This window comes from Osmerus mordax, chromosome 11 (genome assembly GCF_038355195.1).
Source record: "Osmerus mordax isolate fOsmMor3 chromosome 11, fOsmMor3.pri, whole genome shotgun sequence".
Lineage (NCBI taxonomy): Eukaryota > Metazoa > Chordata > Actinopteri > Osmeriformes > Osmeridae > Osmerus > Osmerus mordax.
Genome location: NC_090060.1, coordinates 15849777 through 15873214, shown reverse-complemented (window position 1 = coordinate 15873214; position 23438 = coordinate 15849777). Strand labels below are relative to the sequence as shown.

The 23438-nt window shown below is 47.7% G+C and overlaps 2 protein-coding genes across 2 annotated transcripts in view; one reads left to right on the top strand and one right to left on the bottom strand.

The window, feature by feature from the left end:
• The first annotated feature begins 290 nt into the window (after positions 1-290).
• On the top strand, positions 291-11356 carry tyr (tyrosinase). Its single transcript, XM_067245677.1, has 8 exons — positions 291-572; positions 677-817; positions 1018-1701; positions 4703-5485; positions 5772-5988; positions 6241-6388; positions 10733-10914; positions 11115-11356. The coding sequence occupies exons 1-8, from the start codon at positions 291-293 to the stop codon at positions 11354-11356; spliced, it is 2679 nt and encodes an 892-aa protein (XP_067101778.1).
• A 4126-nt stretch (positions 11357-15482) lies between these two features.
• LOC136951321 (NADPH oxidase 4) overlaps positions 15483-23438 on the bottom strand; it is a 12297-nt gene continuing 4341 nt past the window's right edge. The window contains exons 8-12 of the mRNA XM_067245675.1: positions 21056-21313; positions 20712-20820; positions 19665-19733; positions 15965-16065; positions 15483-15813 (exon numbers count right to left, since the gene is read on the bottom strand). Of these exons, the coding sequence (XP_067101776.1) occupies positions 15693-15813; positions 15965-16065; positions 19665-19733; positions 20712-20820; positions 21056-21313 (658 nt within the window). The 3' untranslated portion in view covers positions 15483-15692. The remainder of the gene's footprint in view (positions 15814-15964; positions 16066-19664; positions 19734-20711; positions 20821-21055; positions 21314-23438) is intronic.

Here is a 23438-nt window from a genome sequence, read left to right as displayed (position 1 = left end):
CTCAAATACATGGTTAATTTATTTTCTTTTATATATAATATTAAATAAATGTACATTATGTTAACACTATGTAAATGTTACATTTTCATTTAGCAGACGCTTTTATCCAGAGCGACTTACAGTAAGTACAGGTACATTCTCCCGAGGCAAGTAGGGTGAAGTGCTTTGCCCAAGGACAACATCATTTTCCCCAGCCTGGGAATCGAACCGGCAACCTTCTGAGTAATAGCCCGATTCCCTAACCGCTCAGCCATCTGACTCCCTCAAACAAAATAACGCTTGTCAGTGTGATGTCAATCAGGATCAGTGTGGCGAGAAGAGAATCAGACGACCAACTGAAGTCCCAGCAGGCTCAGAATCTACAATCCCACTGTGGAGCACTGCACAGTGGGGAAGTCGGACACTGGCTTGCTGTGCAGGCGGAAGTGTCATGTCTGCTGCCTGGTTTTCAGGACGTGCTGCGCTGTGAGAAACTCCTTGGAGTCAGACTGAAGGACCGGTACTCGGTGAAAATGGTGGTCACGGCTAAAGAGGAGGTTGTTGCGCTCCATTGCCAGGCACTTGGCCGCCAGGTCCTCCAAGGAGATCATCCATGGTCTCTGTAGAGCTTCTTCTCTCCCTCTGTAGAGCCTGTGTTTGGGGGGTCTAACGTCTGTGGAGTGGCTTCTGTCTGGAGGCTCACTCGAAGCTGCTTCACAAGCACCTCAAGATCCACCACCTTAGACTGAGCATCAGGAGCCAGCTGGTGACGTCTCTCCAGGGCACTCGCAGGCTGGGACACGACAGCTCCACACTCAGACTGGAGGGTCTTCATTGTGTTGGGAGTCAGATGGCTGAGCGGTTAGGGAATCGGGCTATTAAGGTTGCCGGTTCAATTCCCGGCCGTGAAAAATTACGTTGTGGGAATGTCCTCGGGGGAATGTCCCTGTACTTACTGTAAGTCGCTCTGGATAAGAGCGTCTGCTAAATGACTAAATGTAATGTAATGTGTTCTCGCCAGCTTCGCCTCCTTCCCAGGTCCTACCACTGTTTTCTGGTATTGGGCAGACGAGGCAGCCATGCAACCAGCATGCTGAGCAGACGAGGCAGCCATGCAACCAGCATGCTGAGGAAAAGAGGCAGCCTTGCAACCAGCATGCTGAGCAGAGGAGACAGCCATGCAACCAGCATGCTGAGCAGCGGAGGCAGCCATGCAACCAGCATGCTGAGGAAAGGAGGCAGCCTTGCAACCAGCATGCTGAGGAAAGGAGGCAGCCTTGCAACCAGCATGCTGAGCAGAGGAGGCAGCCATGCAACCAGCATGCTGAGCAGAGGAGGCAGCCATGCAACCAGCATGCTGAGCAGAGGAGGCAGCCTTGCAACCAGCATGCTGAGCAGAGGAGGCAGCCATGCAACCAGCATATGGAGCAGAGGAGGCAGCCATGCAACCAGCATATGGAGCAGAGGAGGCAGCCATGCAACCAGCATGCTGAACAGAGACGGCAGCCATGCAACCAGCATGCTAAGCAGAGGAGGCAGCCATGCAACCAGCATGCTGAGGAAAGGAGGCAGCCATGCAACCAGCATGCTGAGCAGAGGAGGCAGCCATGCAACCAGCATGCTGAGGAAAGGAGGCAGGAGAGGGAGAAGATGGAGCCTTCGGTTCTCCTCAGCACAGTCCTGGGGAAGTGGAATAGCATGGATGAACATCTTTATGCCATTGTGGGGCTTCATGGACTCGTGTCTTTCACCACTGGATAGAGGGGCAAAGACTGTATACTGTACAGGATACAGGAAAACTGAACCCTGGAGCAGAGGAGCCATTGTTTGTGGGCAGTTCTCTTAGACCATTATTTACAACCAACATCTTCCTGTGTAGATCACTAGAGGCTCTCATCCATCACAATACTTTTCAGCTCAATGATTCCATGTTGCACATGGTGAACATTCATTGTTGAATTGAAATTTTTTTGTGTAGTATTGCAACCTACTGTAGTATTGTACATGCATATTGTGTTTTTGTTTATTGTAAAATGTATATTGTTATTGTAGGTAACATAACTGCACCGCCACAAAAGCATTTTTCAAAATAAATGTGAGGGTAGTTCCATAACAGATGGGTTTGAGGAATGTATTTACCCTCATCATGTGGCAGTTCTTCATTGTCCTCGAAATCTAAATCTAATTTGCCAAAGCAATGACCATAATGGAGTGGATTATTAAATAAAGCATTTGAAAAAACTAATCTAAAAAACAAAGGCCATACCTTCATAATGCAACTCACGTCCTTCGAGGTGTGAATGGAATGCTGTTCACAGCCTGGATGCTAAAAGAAAGAGACAGTCAGGTAATTAGCTCCATTGATCACAGTTAGACTGCCAAAATACACAATTTCAAAGCCATTTTTGTAACAAATGTTTGTGTGGCATATGGTTAATGTAACTGCATGCTTTGTTTTGCTACGCAAAACAGATGTCTGTCTACAGGGAGTCAGGTGGCTGAGCGGTTAGAGAATCGGGCTAGTAATCAGAAGGTTGCTGGTTCGATTCTGGCTGTGTCAAATGACGTTGTGTCCTTGGGCAAGGCACTTCACCCTACTTGCCTCGGGGGAATGTCCCTGTACTTACTGTAAGTCCCTCTGGATAAGAGCGTCTACTAAATGTCTAAATGTACCAGAGTGACACCTACTTCTTGTTGTTTCTGGACTGGAGTAAGAATGTCAGACATGTTATCCCGTCAACACTGATTGTAGGCCTTATAGATGTTTGTAAACTAAGGAACCTCAAAAGAAAGCGGAATGGTCTTTGTTGGAGGAGAATATTTAGCGTTAAGTTTGTGGGCATTGTCTTTTGAGCATCCAGATGTTGCCAACAGTACCCCGTTGCTGTCTGATAGCTTGTTCAAGGACATCAACTAGTCCAATAGTTCATACGAGACACCATGGCACAACAATAAGTCAATAAGGACAATTTTGCTATTAACTCCGGGCAGGCCCTTTCTAACACTGAAGCGGGAAGATAGCAACATTCACCTTGGTAGGTCTCCTTCCCGACTTTTTCATCTCCGGTTGTCTTTGCTTATCCTGTAATGCAGACAGTAATCTTGGTCATTCTGTTTCAAAATATGTCAAATATAATCTAAAATCCAATTGATCAATATTAGGGGAAGGTATACATCTCTCAATGTGTCTCTATAGCATGGCCCGCCTATATCATGTAGCCTACTTATTCATAAGAACTCGTTTTTCCAAACAATACTGACGTCGGTTACAGCATAGCCAGCATAGGCTACAAGTCTTGCGCAAACACGCGTTTGTTGCGTCTCTCTCTCTCTCCCAAAGAGAGAGAGATTGCGGGCATAGTTATCCTGTGGTGGTCATTCCTACGCGCTCCAGTGCGTTCCTCCACCCGGATTACTCCAACTCGTGCCCTGCAACCGTAGCATGTGACCGGCTTATGATCTCGAGTTTTGCGCGAGAAGCCCGAAGACCCTCAGAGTAGAACATAACCGGCACATGATGAAACTCGTCACACACTCACACACATACCTCAAAAACGTTTATTGCTATTGGCGTGCAGAGACGTGGTCACGTACACTTAGATTGGGGTGGCTCTGGGGGTCGGTAGATAGACAGTCATTATACTCAACAGCGCAATATGACCCATGACCAACCTCCTCCTTAACAACCAAGTCTAATCATGCAATAACCTAACAACGTAATTATCGGTGAGATGGACTCAAAATTCTGTACGGTCGTCTGATTGAAAATGACTTGATTACAAACACGAACAAACTGATCAACCCATCCGTTTCGTGATCTAGCCAGAATCCTGTTCAAATTTGATCTTTGTGCTGTAAATAATTGACGAACTGGAAAATTGAATTTGTTTGAATATAATTTAAATGAGTCTAATGGCCGCCCTATTAGCTTAATGAGTCCATAAGGACAGGTGTCCACGTGCCTAAAAGTTTCTCTCAGTCTGGGGCTTGACGGAAGAGAGTATAGCAAATTTGTTATCACAGCAAACCTTGCTAAGGAATCTGATTAGTTCCACAAGTGTAAACTCTCTCCCTCTCTCTCTCTGTTGGTCTGTCTGTCTCACACGCTAGATCATACACACATTCCAGACCAGGCCAGGAGGAGGGGGTGACATACACACACACACCAAACATTTCCTTGAGGGAGAGGGTAAGGGTCAGCTGGTCTCAAGACAGAATGAGACTGGATTCAAGAATATTATCCTGAGCATGTGACTGTGTGTGTGTGAGAGAGAGAGAGAGAGAGAGAGAGAGAGAGAGAGAGAGAGAGTGTGGGTGGAGAGTCGAGGAATGAAAGAAAGAGTTTAACGTTAAACCTTCTTGGACTGGCCCCCTGAACCTCTCAGAGGCTGTAGGAGGGTAAGAAGAGAGCGGGGCTGCAGAGAAGGAGAGGTGTGCTGGACGGTGGATGATAGGAGGCGTTTACTCTGAGACCTCCTGCATGACTAACAGCAGAGCTCCGCTGGTGTCTTCAGTCTGTTCCCAGCGTGGACAACTCATCTGGCTGTGCTCTTCTAGCTGCGGTTACAAGCTAGCCGGTCTGGTTGCGCCTGTGTTGGAAAGTTGTCTTGGATAGTTAACCTACTAACTGCAGCTGTGTGGCTAACTAGCCCCGTATAGGTGGTCAGTGATGAGGAGCCTGTGTGTGTTGGTGTGTGTGTCGGTGGTGTGTGCGCTCTTCCAGCCAGTCACGTGCCAGTTCCCCCGGCTCTGCGCCACCTCTGAGGCCCTGCGTACCAAGCAGTGCTGCCCGGTGTGGGAGGGCGACGGCACCGTGTGCGGGGCCAGCTCCGGGCGGGGCTTCTGCGCGGACGTGGTGGTCTCCGACGAGCCCCACGGGCCCCAGTACCCCCACAGCGGCGTGGACGACCGCGAACGCTGGCCCCTGGCCTTCTACAACCGCACCTGCCGCTGCGCCGGGAACTACGGCGGCGTCAGCTGCGGAGAGTGTCGCTTCGGCTTCGCCGGCCCGGGCTGCTCGGCTCAGGCAGCGTCTGTGAGGCGGAGCGTCATGGCGATGTCGACGGCCGAGCAGCAGCGCTTCATCTCCTACCTCAACCTCGCCAAGAACACGGTGAGCCGGGATTACGTCATCGCCACAGGAACGCGGGCGCAGATGGGCCCCGACGGAGAGACGCCCATGTTCTCCGAGGTGAACGTGTATGACCTCTTCGTGTGGATGCACTACTACGTGTCTCGCGACGCGCTGCTGGGCGGGCCCGGTAACGTGTGGCAGGATATCGACTTTGCCCACGAGTCCGCCGCCTTTGCGCCCTGGCACCGGGTGTTCCTGCTGCACTGGGAGAACGAGATCAGGAAGATGACGGGCGACTTTAACTTTACCATCCCTTACTGGGACTGGCGGGACGCGCAGGCCTGCGACGTGTGCACCGACGCCCTGATGGGGGGGCGGAGCCCCCTCAACCCCAACCTGATCAGCCCTGCCTCTGTCTTCTCCTCCTGGAAGGTAGACATGTGTGTGTGTTTGATTTGAGTCTGTGGGTCTGCCCGGTGAACCAGACAAATGAATGTGCTTCTGCTGTTTTATGTTTTTTTTTTTACTTTGCTCTGATCACTGTTCGCTAAAGTTTCAAAATGGAAACATTACAATCAATCTATATGTATTTCATCAGTCAATATGTATTTAAATTACTTAAACAGACAGCACATGTGAATCATGTAGACTTTCAGATATCAGTCATTTGGATTCGGCAATTGAGAAAATGTGTGTGTGTTCATGTGTGCGTGTGCAGGTGATCTGCACCCAGCCGGAGGACTATAATAATAGGGAGGTGTTGTGTAACACAACAGGGGAGGGGCCACTGTTGCGTAACCCTGGCAACCACGACCCGTCCCGCGTGAACAGACTGCCCACCTCCAGGGACGTTGACACTGTGATAGGACTTCCCGAGTACGAGACAGGAACAATGGACCGCAGCGCCGACATGAGCTTCAGAAACGCCCTGGAGGGTAGGAAAAGACACACACACGGGTACACACACACACACATACACGGGTACACACACACACACACACACGGGTACACACACACACACATACACGGGTACACACACACACACACACACACATACACGGGTACACACCCACACACACACACACACATGGGTACACACACACACACACGGGTACACACACACACCGACACACGGGCACATACACAGACACACACTCCATGATCCTGTTGTTTCCGTGCCCCTGCAGGGTTTGCCAGCCCAGAGACGGGCATGGCGGTGACAGGGCAGAGCACCATGCACAACGCTCTGCACGTCTTCATGAACGGATCCATGTCCTCTGTCCAGGGCTCCGCCAACGACCCCATCTTCCTGCTGCACCACGCCTTTATAGACAGGTAACACCATCTTCCTGCTGCACCACGCCTTTATAGACAGGTAACACCATCTTCCTGCTGCACCACGCCTTTATAGACAGGTAACACCATCTTCCTGCTGCACCACGCCTTTATAGACAGGTAACACCATCTTCCTGCTGCACCACGCCTTTATAGACAGGTAACACCATCTTCCTGCTGCACCACGCCTTTATAGACAGGTAACACCATCTTCCTGCTGCACCACGCCTTTATAGACAGGTAACACCATCTTCCTGCTGCACCACGCCTTTATAGACAGGTAACACCATCTTCCTGCTGCACCACGCCTTTATAGACAGGTAACACCATCTTCCTGCTGCACCACGCCTTTATAGACAGGTAACACCATCTTCCTGCTGCACCACGCCTTTATAGACAGGTAACCCCATCTTCCTGCTGCACCACGCCTTTATAGACAGGTAACACCATCTTCCTGCTGCACCACGCCTTTATAGACAGGTAACACCATCTTCCTGCTGCACCACGCCTTTATAGACAGGTAACACCATCTTCCTGCTGCACCACGCCTTTATAGACAGGTAACACCATCTTCCTGCTGCACCACGCCTTTATAGACAGGTAACACCATCTTCCTGCTGCACCACGCCTTTATAGACAGGTAACACCATCTTCCTGCTGCACCACGCCTTTATAGACAGGTAACACCATCTTCCTGCTGCACCACGCCTTTATAGACAGGTAACACCATCTTCCTGCTGCACCACGCCTTTATAGACAGGTAACACCATCTTCCTGCTGCACCACGCCTTTATAGACAGGTAACACCATCTTCCTGCTGCACCACGCCTTTATAGACAGGTAACACCATCTTCCTGCTGCACCACGCCTTTATAGACAGGTAACACCATCTTCCTGCTGCACCACGCCTTTATAGACAGGTAACACCATCTTCCTGCTGCACCACGCCTTTATAGACAGGTAACACCATCTTCCTGCTGCACCACGCCTTTATAGACAGGTAACACCATCTTCCTGCTGCACCACGCCTTTATAGACAGGTAACACCATCTTCCTGCTGCACCACGCCTTTATAGACAGGTAACACCATCTTCCTGCTGCACCACGCCTTTATAGACAGGTAACACCATCTTCCTGCTGCACCACGCCTTTATAGACAGGTAACACCATCTTCCTGCTGCACCACGCCTTTATAGACAGGTAACACCATCTTCCTGCTGCACCACGCCTTTATAGACAGGTAACACCATCTTCCTGCTGCACCACGCCTTTATAGACAGGTAACACCATCTTCCTGCTGCACCACGCCTTTATAGACAGGTAACACCATCTTCCTGCTGCACCACGCCTTTATAGACAGGTAACACCATCTTCCTGCTGCACCACGCCTTTATAGACAGGTAACACCATCTTCCTGCTGCACCACGCCTTTATAGACAGGTAACACCATCTTCCTGCTGCACCACGCCTTTATAGACAGGTAACACCATCTTCCTGCTGCACCACGCCTTTATAGACAGGTAACACCATCTTCCTGCTGCACCACGCCTTTATAGACAGGTAACACCATCTTCCTGCTGCACCACGCCTTTATAGACAGGTAACACCATCTTCCTGCTGCACCACGCCTTTATAGACAGGTAACACCATCTTCCTGCTGCACCACGCCTTTATAGACAGGTAACACCATCTTCCTGCTGCACCACGCCTTTATAGACAGGTAACACCATCTTCCTGCTGCACCACGCCTTTATAGACAGGTAACACCATCTTCCTGCTGCACCACGCCTTTATAGACAGGTAACACCATCTTCCTGCTGCACCACGCCTTTATAGACAGGTAACACCATCTTCCTGCTGCACCACGCCTTTATAGACAGGTAACACCATCTTCCTGCTGCACCACGCCTTTATAGACAGGTAACACCATCTTCCTGCTGCACCACGCCTTTATAGACAGGTAACACCATCTTCCTGCTGCACCACGCCTTTATAGACAGGTAACACCATCTTCCTGCTGCACCACGCCTTTATAGACAGGTAACACCATCTTCCTGCTGCACCACGCCTTTATAGACAGGTAACACCATCTTCCTGCTGCACCACGCCTTTATAGACAGGTAACACCATCTTCCTGCTGCACCACGCCTTTATAGACAGGTAACACCATCTTCCTGCTGCACCACGCCTTTATAGACAGGTAACACCATCTTCCTGCTGCACCACGCCTTTATAGACAGGTAACACCATCTTCCTGCTGCACCACGCCTTTATAGACAGGTAACACCATCTTCCTGCTGCACCACGCCTTTATAGACAGGTAACACCATCTTCCTGCTGCACCACGCCTTTATAGACAGGTAACACCATCTTCCTGCTGCACCACGCCTTTATAGACAGGTAACACCATCTTCCTGCTGCACCACGCCTTTATAGACAGGTAACACCATCTTCCTGCTGCACCACGCCTTTATAGACAGGTAACACCATCTTCCTGCTGCACCACGCCTTTATAGACAGGTAACACCATCTTCCTGCTGCACCACGCCTTTATAGACAGGTAACACCATCTTCCTGCTGCACCACGCCTTTATAGACAGGTAACACCATCTTCCTGCTGCACCACGCCTTTATAGACAGGTAACACCATCTTCCTGCTGCACCACGCCTTTATAGACAGGTAACACCATCTTCCTGCTGCACCACGCCTTTATAGACAGGTAACACCATCTTCCTGCTGCACCACGCCTTTATAGACAGGTAACACCATCTTCCTGCTGCACCACGCCTTTATAGACAGGTAACACCATCTTCCTGCTGCACCACGCCTTTATAGACAGGTAACACCATCTTCCTGCTGCACCACGCCTTTATAGACAGGTAACACCATCTTCCTGCTGCACCACGCCTTTATAGACAGGTAACACCATCTTCCTGCTGCACCACGCCTTTATAGACAGGTAACACCATCTTCCTGCTGCACCACGCCTTTATAGACAGGTAACACCATCTTCCTGCTGCACCACGCCTTTATAGACAGGTAACACCATCTTCCTGCTGCACCACGCCTTTATAGACAGGTAACACCATCTTCCTGCTGCACCACGCCTTTATAGACAGGTAACACCATCTTCCTGCTGCACCACGCCTTTATAGACAGGTAACACCATCTTCCTGCTGCACCACGCCTTTATAGACAGGTAACACCATCTTCCTGCTGCACCACGCCTTTATAGACAGGTAACACCATCTTCCTGCTGCACCACGCCTTTATAGACAGGTAACACCAGCGCACCACACACACACAAAAATACACGCGCACACACATACACACACAAACCACCCATGTCATTGTAGTGCGATAAATAGACTGAATTTCATCAGTCATGTTGACTAACATTAGCTGAAGTGAGATTGGGCTCATCATCATTTCCAGACAGTTACTCTAATTAGCTGAGCCCCCTGCAACAGCACTTCTAAAGCCTGAGTCGTCGACACTCTGACAAAGCACATGATTAGCAAGTGAAAATGACTCGTAAGAGCGGGAGAGAGCGATCGCACGAGAGACAGAGGGTAGACAGAGAGAGAGGAGAGATTAAGAGAGAACATACAGAGAATTGGACCGAGAGAGACAGACCGATTTAAAGAGTGAGAGTAGACAGCAAGAGAGAAGGAACACCCCTCGTTAGTGTCTCTCATACACGCTGTGAGAGGCTCCAGCGTAAATGCCAAAGCCATCTCCTCGTTGTATCTCTCCATTAAGTCTGTCCATCATGGAGTGAATGTCATCGGCTCCCAGGGGAAGAGATAATATAGAGCCACTCACAGACATTAACATGTCTCTGTCACTCTGGAACGTTTCTAATGGAACGCATCGGAGAGCCGCAACAGTGGGACGGAAGTCCGTGTCACGAGTCTGGCTGTGTCACACACACACACACTCTGTAAGGTGTGTCACACACATCGTAGGGTGTGTCACACACATCGTAGGCTGTGTCACACACACCGTAGGGTGTGTGACACGGCCCTTGGCTCCGCCCACCCGTCTGCAGCTGTAAACAGCGCTGTGAAGAACAACTGTCGTTCTGTAATCCTCCCCTCCCCACCCCTCTCCTCTCCTCCCCACGCTCTCCCCTCTATCCCACCCCTCTCCTCCCCTCCCCACGCTCTCCCCTCTATCCCACCCCTCTCCTCCCCTCCCCACGCTCCCCACGCTCTCCCCTCTATCCCACCCCTCTCCTCCCCTCCCCACGCTCCCCACGCTCTCCCCTCTATCCCACCCCTCTCCTCCCCTCCCCACGCTCCCCACGCTCTCCCCTCTATCCCACCCCTCTCCTCCCTCAGTATCTTTGAGCGTTGGCTGAGGACACACCAGCCCCCTCGTACCCACTACCCACAGACAAACGCTCCTATTGGCCACAACGACGGATACTACATGGTGCCCTTCCTGCCTCTGTATCGCAACGGAGACTACTTCCTGTCTAACAAGGCCCTCGGATACGAGTACGCCTACCTGCTCGACCCAGGTCAGTCATCCTGGCACACACACACACAAACACGGCTACATTATTTAAGTACTATTCTGCGGTCAGTGAAACAGCAGTGCACCGTAGCAGAGAGAAAGATGTGTTGTGGTTAAGCAATCGTTCGCAGGCAACCATGGAACCGTGAGTGTTCCGTCATTCATCTGACCTGTCAGTGTGCTCGCCCGTGTGTGTGCCCTCAGGCCAGAGGTTCGTCCAGGAGTTCCTGACCCCCTACCTTCAGCAGGCCCAGCAGATCTGGCAGTGGCTCCTGGGCGCCGGAATCCTCGGGGCCCTCATTGCCGGAATCATAGCAATGGCGGTTGTCGTGGTGTTGAGGAGGCGGAGACTGAGCAGGAAGAGGGGTTCGGTGTTTGGGGAGAGACAGCCGCTTCTACACAGCAGCTCAGAGGAGGGATCTGCGTCCTATCAGACCACGCTGTAACACACACACACACGCATGCACACACACGCATGCACACTCAACAAAGACAATCCAGTCAAAGATGCCTGTTTTCTGAACTGGGAGGAATAGGGTGAGAAACACACATCATATCCTGCCCTCCATCTTCAACCGTGCTCTCCTACTGTAGCTTTGTTCCCAGTCCACATCTACAAACACACACACAGACCCCCACCTTTCTCCTGTCCTCATCCCCCTCTTTTAACTGCACCCCAACCTTTACAGAGTCACTGTGCTGCAGGTATGATAGCTATGACGGTGTTACTATGCCAACCAGAACTGAATGAACAAAGTAACGATGTCATTAAATGATAAGATGTTGAGTTTGTATATGGTGAATTAAATCAAAAAGCCTTAATTAATAACCATTGTGTGTGTGTGATTTGTCTGAGTGGGAACCTACATGTCTTCAAACACTGTGACATACAATTTTTTTTTACAATTGAGTTGTAAATTAAAAGACCAAGACAGGAAACTGAAAAACCAACATGTTAAACGTATGAACCATGTAGTACAACATCTTTTTTAATACTGGTTGCTTGTTAATCTGCCAGAGAGGATGAATAGATCCACACACACGCTCACACACCCACCCACACACGCCCATCATAAAAACACACATACACACACCACCACTCAAACACACATGCATGCACTTATGTACATGCACACGTACACACACAACCACCCACACACGCCCACCATAAAAACACACATACACACACACAACCAGTCAAACACACGCACACACATTCAGCCACACAACTTCCCTTACACACGCAAGTGTAGCGCACAACCTTCCTTAGATGTTTCACCCTGAGTTTGGAGAGGAGGCAGGCTCTGTGTGTTCTCTCTCTCGCCACAGAAACATACTCATGCTACAGACAAATAGAACGAGAGAGAGAGAGAGACAGAGGGAGAGAGAGAGAGAGAGACAGAGAGAGAGACAGAGAGAGAGAGAGACAGAGAGAGAGAGAGACAGAGAGAGAGACAGAGAGAGACAGAGACAGAGAGAGAGAGAGAGACAGAGAGAGAGAGAGACAGAGAGACAGAGAGAGAGACAGAGAGAGAGAGACAGAGAGAGAGAGAGAGACAGAGACAGAGAGAGAGACAGAGAGAGAGGCAGAGAGAGAGACAGAGAGAGACAGAGAGAGACAGAGAGACAGAGAGAGAGACAGAGAGAGACAGAGAGAGAGACAGAGAGAGAGACAGAGAGAGAGAGACAGAGAGAGACAGAGAGAGACAGAGAGAGAGAGAGAGAGAGACAGAGAGAGACAGAGAGAGACAGAGAGAGACAGAGAGAGACAGAGACAGAGAGAGACAGAGAGACAGAGAGAGAGACAGAGAGAGACAGAGAGAGAGACAGAGAGAGAGACAGAGAGAGAGACAGAGAGAGAGACAGAGAGAGAGAGACAGAGAGAGAGACAGAGACAGAGACAGAGAGAGAGGCAGAGAGAGAGACAGAGAGAGACAGAGAGACAGAGAGAGAGACAGAGAGAGAGACAGAGAGAGAGACAGAGAGAGAGACAGAGAGAGAGAGAGAGACAGAGACAGAGAGAGAGACAGAGAGAGAGGCAGAGAGAGAGACAGAGAGAGACAGAGAGACAGAGAGAGAGACAGAGAGAGACAGAGAGAGAGACAGAGAGAGAGACAGAGAGAGACAGAGAGAGACAGAGAGAGAGACAGAGAGAGAGACAGAGAGAGAGACAGAGAGAGAGACAGAGAGAGACAGAGAGAGACAGAGAGAGAGACAGAGAGAGACAGAGAGAGAGACAGAGAGAGAGACAGAGAGAGACAGAGAGAGACAGAGAGAGAGACAGAGAGAGACAGAGAGAGACAGAGAGAGAGACAGAGAGAGAGACAGAGAGAGAGACAGAGAGAGAGACAGAGAGAGAGACAGAGAGAGAGAGACAGAGAGAGACAGAGAGAGACAGAGAGAGAGACAGAGAGAGAGAGACAGAGAGAGAGACACACTCAGTTTTCTGTTTCTTTGGAAGTAATGGTCACACGCCGGGAGCGGTGCCGGTGCTTCATAAACACAAAGGCATGTTGGTTGTGAACTGAAAGGTTGAACCTCTAAACTGTGAATTTAAACCTGGTTACAGTAGATGGCTACATTTAGAAGCCACCATGTTCCTAATGTTAGACCAGGTCTAGAGAGAGTTCCCCTGTCAACACCTGCTAACAGACTAACGTGACCACCGCCTGGAGCAGATGCACGTCACACACACACACACACACACACACACACACACACACACACACACACACACACACACACACACACACACACACACACACACACACACACACAGTGACTGTACTCAGCTGGAAGACAGTGTATTTGGTTTACAACAGGCTGTGTGAGAGGCTTAAGGGTTTGTCCATGTGGGGGCGCCACTGCACACAGCAGAACCCCACACCAAGAGAAAGGAAAAAAAGGCATCGTTACCATCACACACACACACACTGCATGTATGAGCTTAGCCCCTGCCCCCCCCCCCCCCTGCTCAGCTGTGACTCCTAACATCAACAACAACAACAACATCAAAGCCACCAACCCCTCACTTCTCACAAGCTCACCAAACATCCTCGCCGTTAAAACAACCCTGCACACACGTACACACACGTGTTATGGTTAGTTTGGGGTTGTGTTATGGTTAGTTTGGGGTTGCCATTGGCGATGCCATTAAATGATAAAATAAAAAAGTTGAATTAAATTGAATTCAATCAAAAAGTCTTAATTAAGAACCATTGTGTGTCTGAGTGGGAACCTACACGTGTCTTCAAACACTGTGACATACAATTTATTATGTTTGCAATTGAGTTGTAAAATTAAAAGACCAAGACAGGAATATTGAAAAACCAACATGTTACACGTATGAACCATGTAGTACATATTTTTTAATACTGGTTGCTTGTTGATCTAAAAACAAAACTACAACAAAAAACAATTATACAAAAACTCCAATTCAATATTTAAATATAAATAAAAAATACTAATTTGATATGGGTGGTTGGTATGATTTGGTTGAATGTATAAAACAGTTTGTGAAGGCTTGTGGGTATTCAGAATAACCCACAAATATGTTTTACCATTATAAATAAATGAAATCTAAAAATCCAACTTCCACTAAAGTGGATTTTTCTTCTCTCCACAATCCACCAAAATACTGGCACAGCAACAGAATCACTTGTTGAAAAACAGAAAGATGAAACATTCCACAGGAATGTGGAATATTTGTTAATCGTAAACATTTTTTTTTTTTTTTTTAAGAGCAATGTTGCAGAATACGTCAGCCCTTCAAAAAAGCCCCGCCTCTCCGGAGGGGGAATCACCATGGCAACCACAGGATGTGCTGGCCGGGCCGGAGGTTCATTCGGCCCGTTGATGTCACGTCCTCATCTCAGTGTTCTCGCGTGCTCATGTGGAGTGCTGTCTGGAGTACACACTCCTGATGCAGTCACCAGCAATCACCCATCCTCTCTCCGATCCTCCCTCTCCCATCCTCCCTCTCCCATCCTGTCTCCCATCCTGTCTCCCATCCTGTCTCCCATCCTCTCTCTCCCATCCTCTCTCTCCCATCCTTTCTCCCATCCCCTCTCTCCCATCCCCTCTCTCCCATCCTCTCTCTCCCATCCTCTCTCTCCCATCCTCCCTCTCCCATCCTCTCTCCCATCCACTCTCTCCCATGCTCTCTCTCCCATACTCCCTCTCCCATCCTGTCTCCCATGCTCTCTCTCCCATGCGCTCTCTCCCATCCTCCCTCTCCCATCCTCTCTCTCCCATCCTCTGTCTCCCATCCTCCCTCTCCCATCCTCTCTCTCCCATCCTCTCTCTCCCATCCTCTCTCTCCCATCCTCTCTCACCCATCCTCTCTCCCATCCTCTCTCTCCCATCCTCCCTCTCCCAACCTCTCTCTCCCATCCCCTTTCTCCCATCCTCTCTCACCCATCCTCTCTCCCATCCTCTCTCCCATCCTCTCTCTCCCATCCTCTCTCTCCCATGCTCTCTCTCCCATCCTCTCTCCCATTCCCTCTCCCATTCCCTCTCCCATCTTCTCTCGTATGTGTCCCACATACAGAGAGAGGTTTGACAACACACAGGAGGATGGGAGACAAGTGAGGGGAGACCAGTGAGGCAATGAGAGAAGCTGGTCAGTGCTCTAGGATGGAGGTCGGGGGGTGAGGCTGGGTCAGTGCTCTGGGATGGAGGCTGAGGGCAGGGCTGGGTCAGTGCTCTGGGCTGGGGGCTGAGGGCCGGGTGCAGGGCTGGGTTGACGCTCTGGGCTCTGGTGGGTCTGGGTCGAGTTGGAGCTCAGATGAAGGACTCCTTGTTGAACTCGAACGTGGTTCCGGAGTACTGGTCAGAGTTACACAGTCTGTGGAGCATCTTGGAGAGACCTTTAGGTCCACAGCAGAAAACCCCGACTCGCTTACTATAAACACACACACACACACGCACAGATACACACACACACACACACACACACACACACACACACAAGATGTAGAGACAAAGGGCATTATGACAAGATTTATAAGACCAGAAGAAACCAACCAGCTGAAACATCCAACCTGCCTACTCACTGCTTATTGGCCCTCCCAATCTCATCAAACAGCAGCTTCCACTTAGGTCGGCCAATCAGGATTCGGGAGCTGAGAAGGCGGTACTTCTCCTCAGACATGCTCTGGAAACAAACCAAAGTATGACATTTTTCTATGAAAATCAAACTTTCTGCGTTTTTGACAAACTGTAAATTTACCATTGTGACAAACGCATTTTAACACCTTGCTGTTCATGCATAGTCAGTTAATCTCAGAGCAGCGCGATTCTCATTAGCGCTGTTGAGACAAAATACAAAGTAAAAAATGCATTGTCTCTTTCTCTAATCTCCATCCAGGAACACCTTGCAGAGATACACAAAACCATGTGTGTTTCTAGGTAGTGGCTGCTGGCTCCACTTGTTCCTCACAGTGTCCCCTGGCTGAGAGCACTGTGAAAAGCATGCAGCCATGATGCAAAGTCCCTTGAATTGTGGCATTGTGAAAGAAACGTTTTCAGTATTGCTGCAGTTTCAAGGCCAGAGAGGATGAATAGATCCACACACACGCTCACACACCCATCCACACCACCACTCAAACACACATGCATGTACTTATGTACATGCACACGTACACACGCAATCACCCACACACGCCCATCATAAAAACACACATACACACACCACCACTCAAACACACATGCATGCACTTATGTACATGCACACGTACACACACAACCACCCACACACGCCCACCATAAAAACACACATACACACACACAACCACTCAAACACACGCACACACATTCAGCCACACAACTTCCCTTACACACGCAAGTGTAGCGCACAATCTTCCTTAGATGTTTCACCCTGAGTTTGGAGGGGAGGCAGGCTCTGTGTGTTCTCTCTCTATTCTCTCTAATTTCATAATTCTTTCAGCCCTGCCACAGAAACATATTCATGCTAGAGACAAACAGAACGAGAGAGAGAGGGAGAGAGATAGAGAAAGAGCAAGATAAAGAGCAAGAATGAGAAAGAGCAAGTGGAAGAGAGAGAGAGAGAGAGAGAGAACGAGATGGCATTTCCTTTCATGGATTCTGGGTTTCAGTGAACTTTTCTTCAGTCTTCTCTGCCTTGTAAAGCCTGCCCCCTGCTGGTCAGATGAATACTTGTACAATCAGATGGATGGATAGATGTCCTGTAGATGGATCATGGATGGTATAGCAACGAGTGGTTATATGCAGGGCTCGCAACTAACTTTTTTCCTCACTGTCCCAGTACCGTAAGTGCAAAACGAACCATCCCAAACTGAACTTGACCTGTCCCAAAATGTAAAGTATTGTGCTTTGGCATTCTGACATGGGTCTAGGTTATTTGCAACACTATTTAAGTAATTGTTGTGGCGTAAATTGATTGATTATGCAGACTAGAGGTTAGAATGAAGGATGTCTCTACATGAATTGGGAGAAAGTGTGGGATAATATTCCACTCCGACTTTTTCTTTTGACCCAAATCCTTCTGACGAAAGAAAATATCCTACATAATCCATACAGTCGTGGGGCTCAAATCAATGTCTGAATTTCAATGTGAATACATACACAATCGAAAACACAATTGTCTCGCTTGTTTAATGGTGGGGCTAACACAATTCTTGGTGTGGCTGTAGTAAAAAAAGTTTCTAAATGTAAAAAAAGAAAGAAAAGGTTTCTAAAGGTTTGAAAAATATATTCTACAAAAAGATTCGAAAGGTTGAAAATATATTTGTCTTTTCTTTTCTAAAATAGGTTTGCATCTCCTCCTCTTTCTGCTCCTTTCACTGTGTATGAAAACGTTTCTAAAAGGTAAAAAAATATATTTTCGAAAAGGCTTCGGAAAAAAGGCTTTGGAAAAAAAAGTTTTGAAAGATTGAAAAAAGGTTTCTAAAAAAGGTTTTCCAAAAAACAGTTTCTAAAGTTTTTTTTTTTTTTTATCTACAAAAACTGTCGAAAGGTTGAAAATATATTAGCGATTTCTTTTCACGCCCATGTGTATAGTAGCTCTATGTCTTGCGCATCGTCAAACTTGACATTACTCTATTAAAAGTGGTTGAACAGCGATAACGGAACCCACATGGCTAATGTAACTGCCAAAAAGAGAATCTTAACATCACTATTGGATTTTAAGGTCGGAATGTTTTGATATAGGTGTGTGTCTACATATTAAAGTACAATGTTGTGACAACGTTTTTTATTTGTATTTGTATTAGCTCTACATCCACATTTTCGTGAAATTCCTGACGAGTGTCACTGTTCTTTAAGCTAGCCGGTGTTGTATCCACCGATGCATGACTCTGGATTGGCACCCCCTCGCGGGAGCGCGCGCGAATCAAAGAGTGAAGGATTTCGTCTTGATATCGCAGCCAAACGAAGGGGAAACAGAAGTCTCACATTATACTTTCTTTGTAATAGAATTCAAGAGAAGAATGTCGGTTATCTGTGTAAATATCAGATGCTATTTTCAACACAAAATCCTTAAAATTCGTCATTCAAACCGTATAGTAACGAACGCGAACCAACATTCTTGCTCCACGACATCGCATTTTGAGGAAATATACCCCAGTATGATTACCAAAGGAAATGTATTTTGTGTAGCAGGTTCAAAGTATTTCACATGGCTCTTCATACTAATGTATAGGTTCAAAGGCATGCGATTTTAATGCAGTTAGCCTGCGCGTAGGGTGGGTTACTCAGACAGGTCGAAAACAACAGCCTTCTGATCCAGAATAGGCTATCAGCTGTCCTGAAAAGGGACCAAAACCCTGACTAGGAAAGTGTCACATGCCTGAAACTCACTGTGGTTATTCATACTAGTGCCCTCAGTGTACAGTAATAATCATTTGATGCTGGGATATACAGAACAGACAATAGAGGGGGGTGAACAAGATGTTGCCTGAAGGCCAAGGTAGTTAAGAAATACGTGACTGAATTGACTGTTTTCCATGAGCTTGAATAGCTCCAATAGTAAAGCAGTGGACTTTGAAGATATGTGTGTCGAATCCCACTTCATGCAAGTTTACAAGTGTAGTCTGGTGATAGGCAGACGGCAGCTGCTGCTGTTAGGTGAACGCACAGCTGAGAAACCAGTTAGTCTGGAAACCAGTTGGGGATAACACCGGTCGATATGGGTCCCCATTTGGTAACTAGCCAGCTCGGTATTTGTCATTAGTGATGTATGAATTGACGTGATGGTCTACAGGTCTTGTCATGTCGGAAGTGGCTGTGGTCATGGGCGTATGCAGGGTTTGAAAAATACTGATGTTTGCTAGCGGGTTGGAATTAATGTTAGCTGGTAGCTAGCTAGTTTACTCATGATGGACGGCCACTGTTTGACGAAGCGCGACCGCGCATCGTGTAGCGCATAGCAGCGCTATCACTGTAAATCACTGTAAACATAAGGACATTTAAATAGGGTGACCAGACGTCCTCTTTTACCCGGACATGTCCTCTTTTTGAGACCTAAAAAATGCATCCGGCAGGGATTCCAAAATTCTTCGGGATTTTGCCTCGTCGGATATTTGTGTTTCTCTGGGTCTTTCACATAAGGCCCTTACAACCCTTTGGAAAGGGTATCTCCCTTAAGTTCCACCTTCTTGCGCGAGCTCTGACTGTAGAGAGAACTGTCAATTTGATCAGATAGTGTGGCATGCAATACACGACAATACATAATTTCGAGCCCTGGTTATATGAGTAAGACTGCATCTGACTCACCTGCAGTCTGTCGGTCTGGCTGAGGAAGAGGTGCAGGTTGAGGTAGTCTGGTCTGTTTTCCTGCCACAGCTACATGGATACATACAGAGAATGGAACATGACCTATCTCACAATCTACACATACATTACAGCAGCCATTCTCGACTTTTTCCACTTCGCGGCCCACTAGCAGAGCTCAAATATGTTTGCAGCCGCCCAACACATCCGTTCACTTAAGTACAAATTGTCCATGTATAGTACTACATGGCCTTCTCTCAGGTGTGCAGAGCAAGTAAGGTCAGCCCAAAGCGATCCATCCCTGCTGAACTTTAACTAAACTGTTGAGCACCTAATTCCTTGGTGTACCAGCAGTGGCTAAAAGCCCATCTCCCATCCCACATCTTCACCACATTGCATAGAGGGACTATAGAGAGCATCCCGAGGAGCTGCATCACGGCCTGGTTTGGAAACTGCACCGCTTCGAACCGCAACTCTGCAGAGGATAGTGAGGACAGCCGAGAAGATAGTCGGGGTCTCTCTTCCCTCCCTCACAAACATCTATACCTAACGCTGCTTATCACAAACCACAGAAGCCAAACAGTTCGCTTTCACGGCTAAATGTATTTGAGCGACCAAAGAAGACAAAGTGTCCATCAGCGCCACAGTAAGCACACATTGTAAAGAGAAGTAACCTTCGTAACTACCACGGCAAGGCCTAGAACTTCCGGTGAAGTTAAAAACGTGATTTTTAATAAGCAGAACAGGTTATGTTAACCCTTAGCTATTGCTCTCTCTTAACCCTACCCTCAGATTGTGCAGCTTCTCGCTTTTTTCCATCGACCGATAACAGGTCGCCCTCACGGAGTTCTCTCCCGTTTCCAGATTTTTGTTAATAAAGCTAGTGAAATGTATTTTTTTTTTTAACTGTGCATTAAGACACAACATTTATTCAATTCTTAATGCTCTTAAATCTGAAATTTTACCTAATTTAAATTTGGTAAAAATGCTCAGAACACACATGTCAGTGAGCACACTCCAGTCCCCTGACCCTTGACCCCCAGAGCTGACCTTGTGGTGCAGGGTGCACAGCAGCTCAGCAAACCAGTAGAAGGACTGGAGCTCCCTGCACACCCATACAAAATACAGCCTCTTCAGTCTGAACGTCCTCCAGCCATCTCTGAGAAAGGAAGAGAGGGAGAGATGGATAGAGAGAGAGAGAGAGAGAGAGAGAGAGAGAGAGAGAGAGAGAGAGAAGGGGAGGGATGGAGAATGTGAGGTAGAAGTGGAAGCAGGAAAAGGCGGGAGAGGAAAAAAGAGGGAGGGAGAGAGATAGGGAGAGGGTATGAAAAGTATTTTATTTATAAATAGTAATAACCAATCAATTCCTTACACAGAGCAAGACAGCCACTTACAGCAGAGTGTGTAGCACACAGGCGAATGGCGTAACTCCGATCCCGCCCGCCACACACAGACTGACCTCGTAGTTAAACACATCCTCTGACGGACTACCAAATGGACCATCCACGTACAGCCTACACACACCGGGGGCGGGACAACCACACAAAGCAGCAAATGAATAAGACAGAAACAGAGGAGGCCAATAAGAATGATCATCAGTGATTACAAACACACACACTATGACTATGAGTTTCCAGCCCAACAATAAAAAACTAAATAATGAAGAAAAACATAATTTGTCTTCACACAATAACATTTAGTCTTACTGCTTCAAATACCTACAGAAATTTGCTATGGTGCCTTTCAACAGGAAATCCCCAACATTTCTAACATTGTGGTTAGAACAAGGAGATGACTATGATAAAGGCATTGGTTTGTATGTAGAATTGCTCAGTTGGTCAACATTTCTGTTGAAACTGCTGGGGCTGTTTCTGTGGAGAGTTTTGCTCGCACAGTCCAGTAAGCATTTCTACAGATACCCCTTTTTTTGCTTCCAGAACTACTTATAGAAATCTAAACCTGGGTGTCTTTCTATAAACTGCATGAGTATACATGTCTGGACTGCTAAAGAGGAAGTGGTCTTAGGGTGAAAGCAGCTTCTTTACAAAATATTAAAGACTTCCTTTTTCTCACCCTGTATTCTCTTGTTGGTTGTCAGCAACAATTTCACACTTTGAGCATCAGTCTCTGAGACAACAGAGCACCAGACAGCACCAAGAACCTGGTACACTGAGACCAGAGCAGGTCATGGAGATGGCAGATAACATCTACGCCAATGTTGAAGACCTTGTGAAGTTCAGTGATCCAGGAGAAACTACAGGTACTAAACCATCAGGTAAATCACAGTGTGATCTGTGCGGATCAATGTAATCTAGGGATCATTCCAGTGGAGGAGAAACTATGAACATCTTTGTCCTGGTTAGGTGGTGAGAGCAGGCGCTACAAGGCTGCTGTCCAGGGCTTGGGGCCGCTGTCTTTGCTTCTCCTGGTTGGGATCATAGTCTGCTGGACCTACAGTGAGTATTGGTTTTTACTCAAAGCTACCTCAGACACTGTAACACTTAGCTGGAGATCACCTGGTCCTGTACCACATGGTACTGCATCTCTTCTTTCATCCCTAGATATGAACGTTTTTAGGAGAGGAGTGGTGAGTGGACAGGAGGTTGTTCTTTGCACCAGCAACATAGAGCCCGGGATGTTGATGTAAACCCTGATATTAAGTGCGCTCAGAGAGCTAAGGAGTGTTAAGATATTTCTCTTGTTCTGTTTTAGACAAAAAGATGGTGCACGGTTTAGAGGAGAGTCTCTTGAACCTGACTGAGGAGAGAGATCAGTTGAACACCAGCCTCTTGACCGTGACCGAGGAGAGAGATCAGTTGAAGACTAGTTAGTCCCAAATAGCTAAACGCTGTCCTTGAGAGTAAATGTGTCATTATTTCAATAACCCCACACTGTGAAGGAGATATTTGACATCTCTCTTGTTCACAGAACAATCTTGTCCTGATGGGTGGAGGAGGTTTGATAACAGTTGTTACTTCCTGTCTGATGAGATACAACCCTGGGAGGACAGCAAGCAGGACTGCAGGAGGAGAGGAGCTGACCTGGTGATCATAGAAAGCTCTGATGAACAGGTGTGTATGTGGTCTTGGTTCCCTACCTGATAGTAAACTATGAAAAACATTACCTTGCGGATCAATTTTCTTGGGCCCCAGATCTTCAAGAATTCTTTCAAGGGTTTTGTAGAGGGTTGAGGGTATGGTTAAAATTAGTGTCAGGGTTAGAATGATAATAAGGGTCATCATAGTGAATTGTCGGCCCTCACTAAAACAAGCATGTGTGTGTGTCTGGGGGGAAAGAGAAAATGAGGGGAGGAACACAATCTATACTCACTGTATCACTGTAACTATCTGTAACTATCACTGTAAACCTCTGAACTTTCCATTGCAGAAGTTCATCTCTTCCATCTTCGGTAACAAATTCCCTTGGATTGGTCTGAGTGACAGAGAGACTGAGGGCAGCTGGAAGTGGGTAGATGGGACTGTACTCACCACAGCGTAAGAAACAACTGCTCTTCTTTCCCTACACTTACATTTACATGAATTCATTTAGCAGACGCTTTTATCCAAAGCGACTTCCAAGAGAGAGCTTTACAAAAGTGCATAGGTCAATGATCATAAACGAGATAGCCCTAAAAACATTGCGGGTAGCCAAAACATGAAGCATACATTGTGAAAAGCAAATAAGTGCCAATGGGAAGAAACATAAGAGCATGTAGTTAAACAAATTAAACAACACTTCCTGTGTTAGTCTCGTACCCTGACTGGAATGATATCTCTT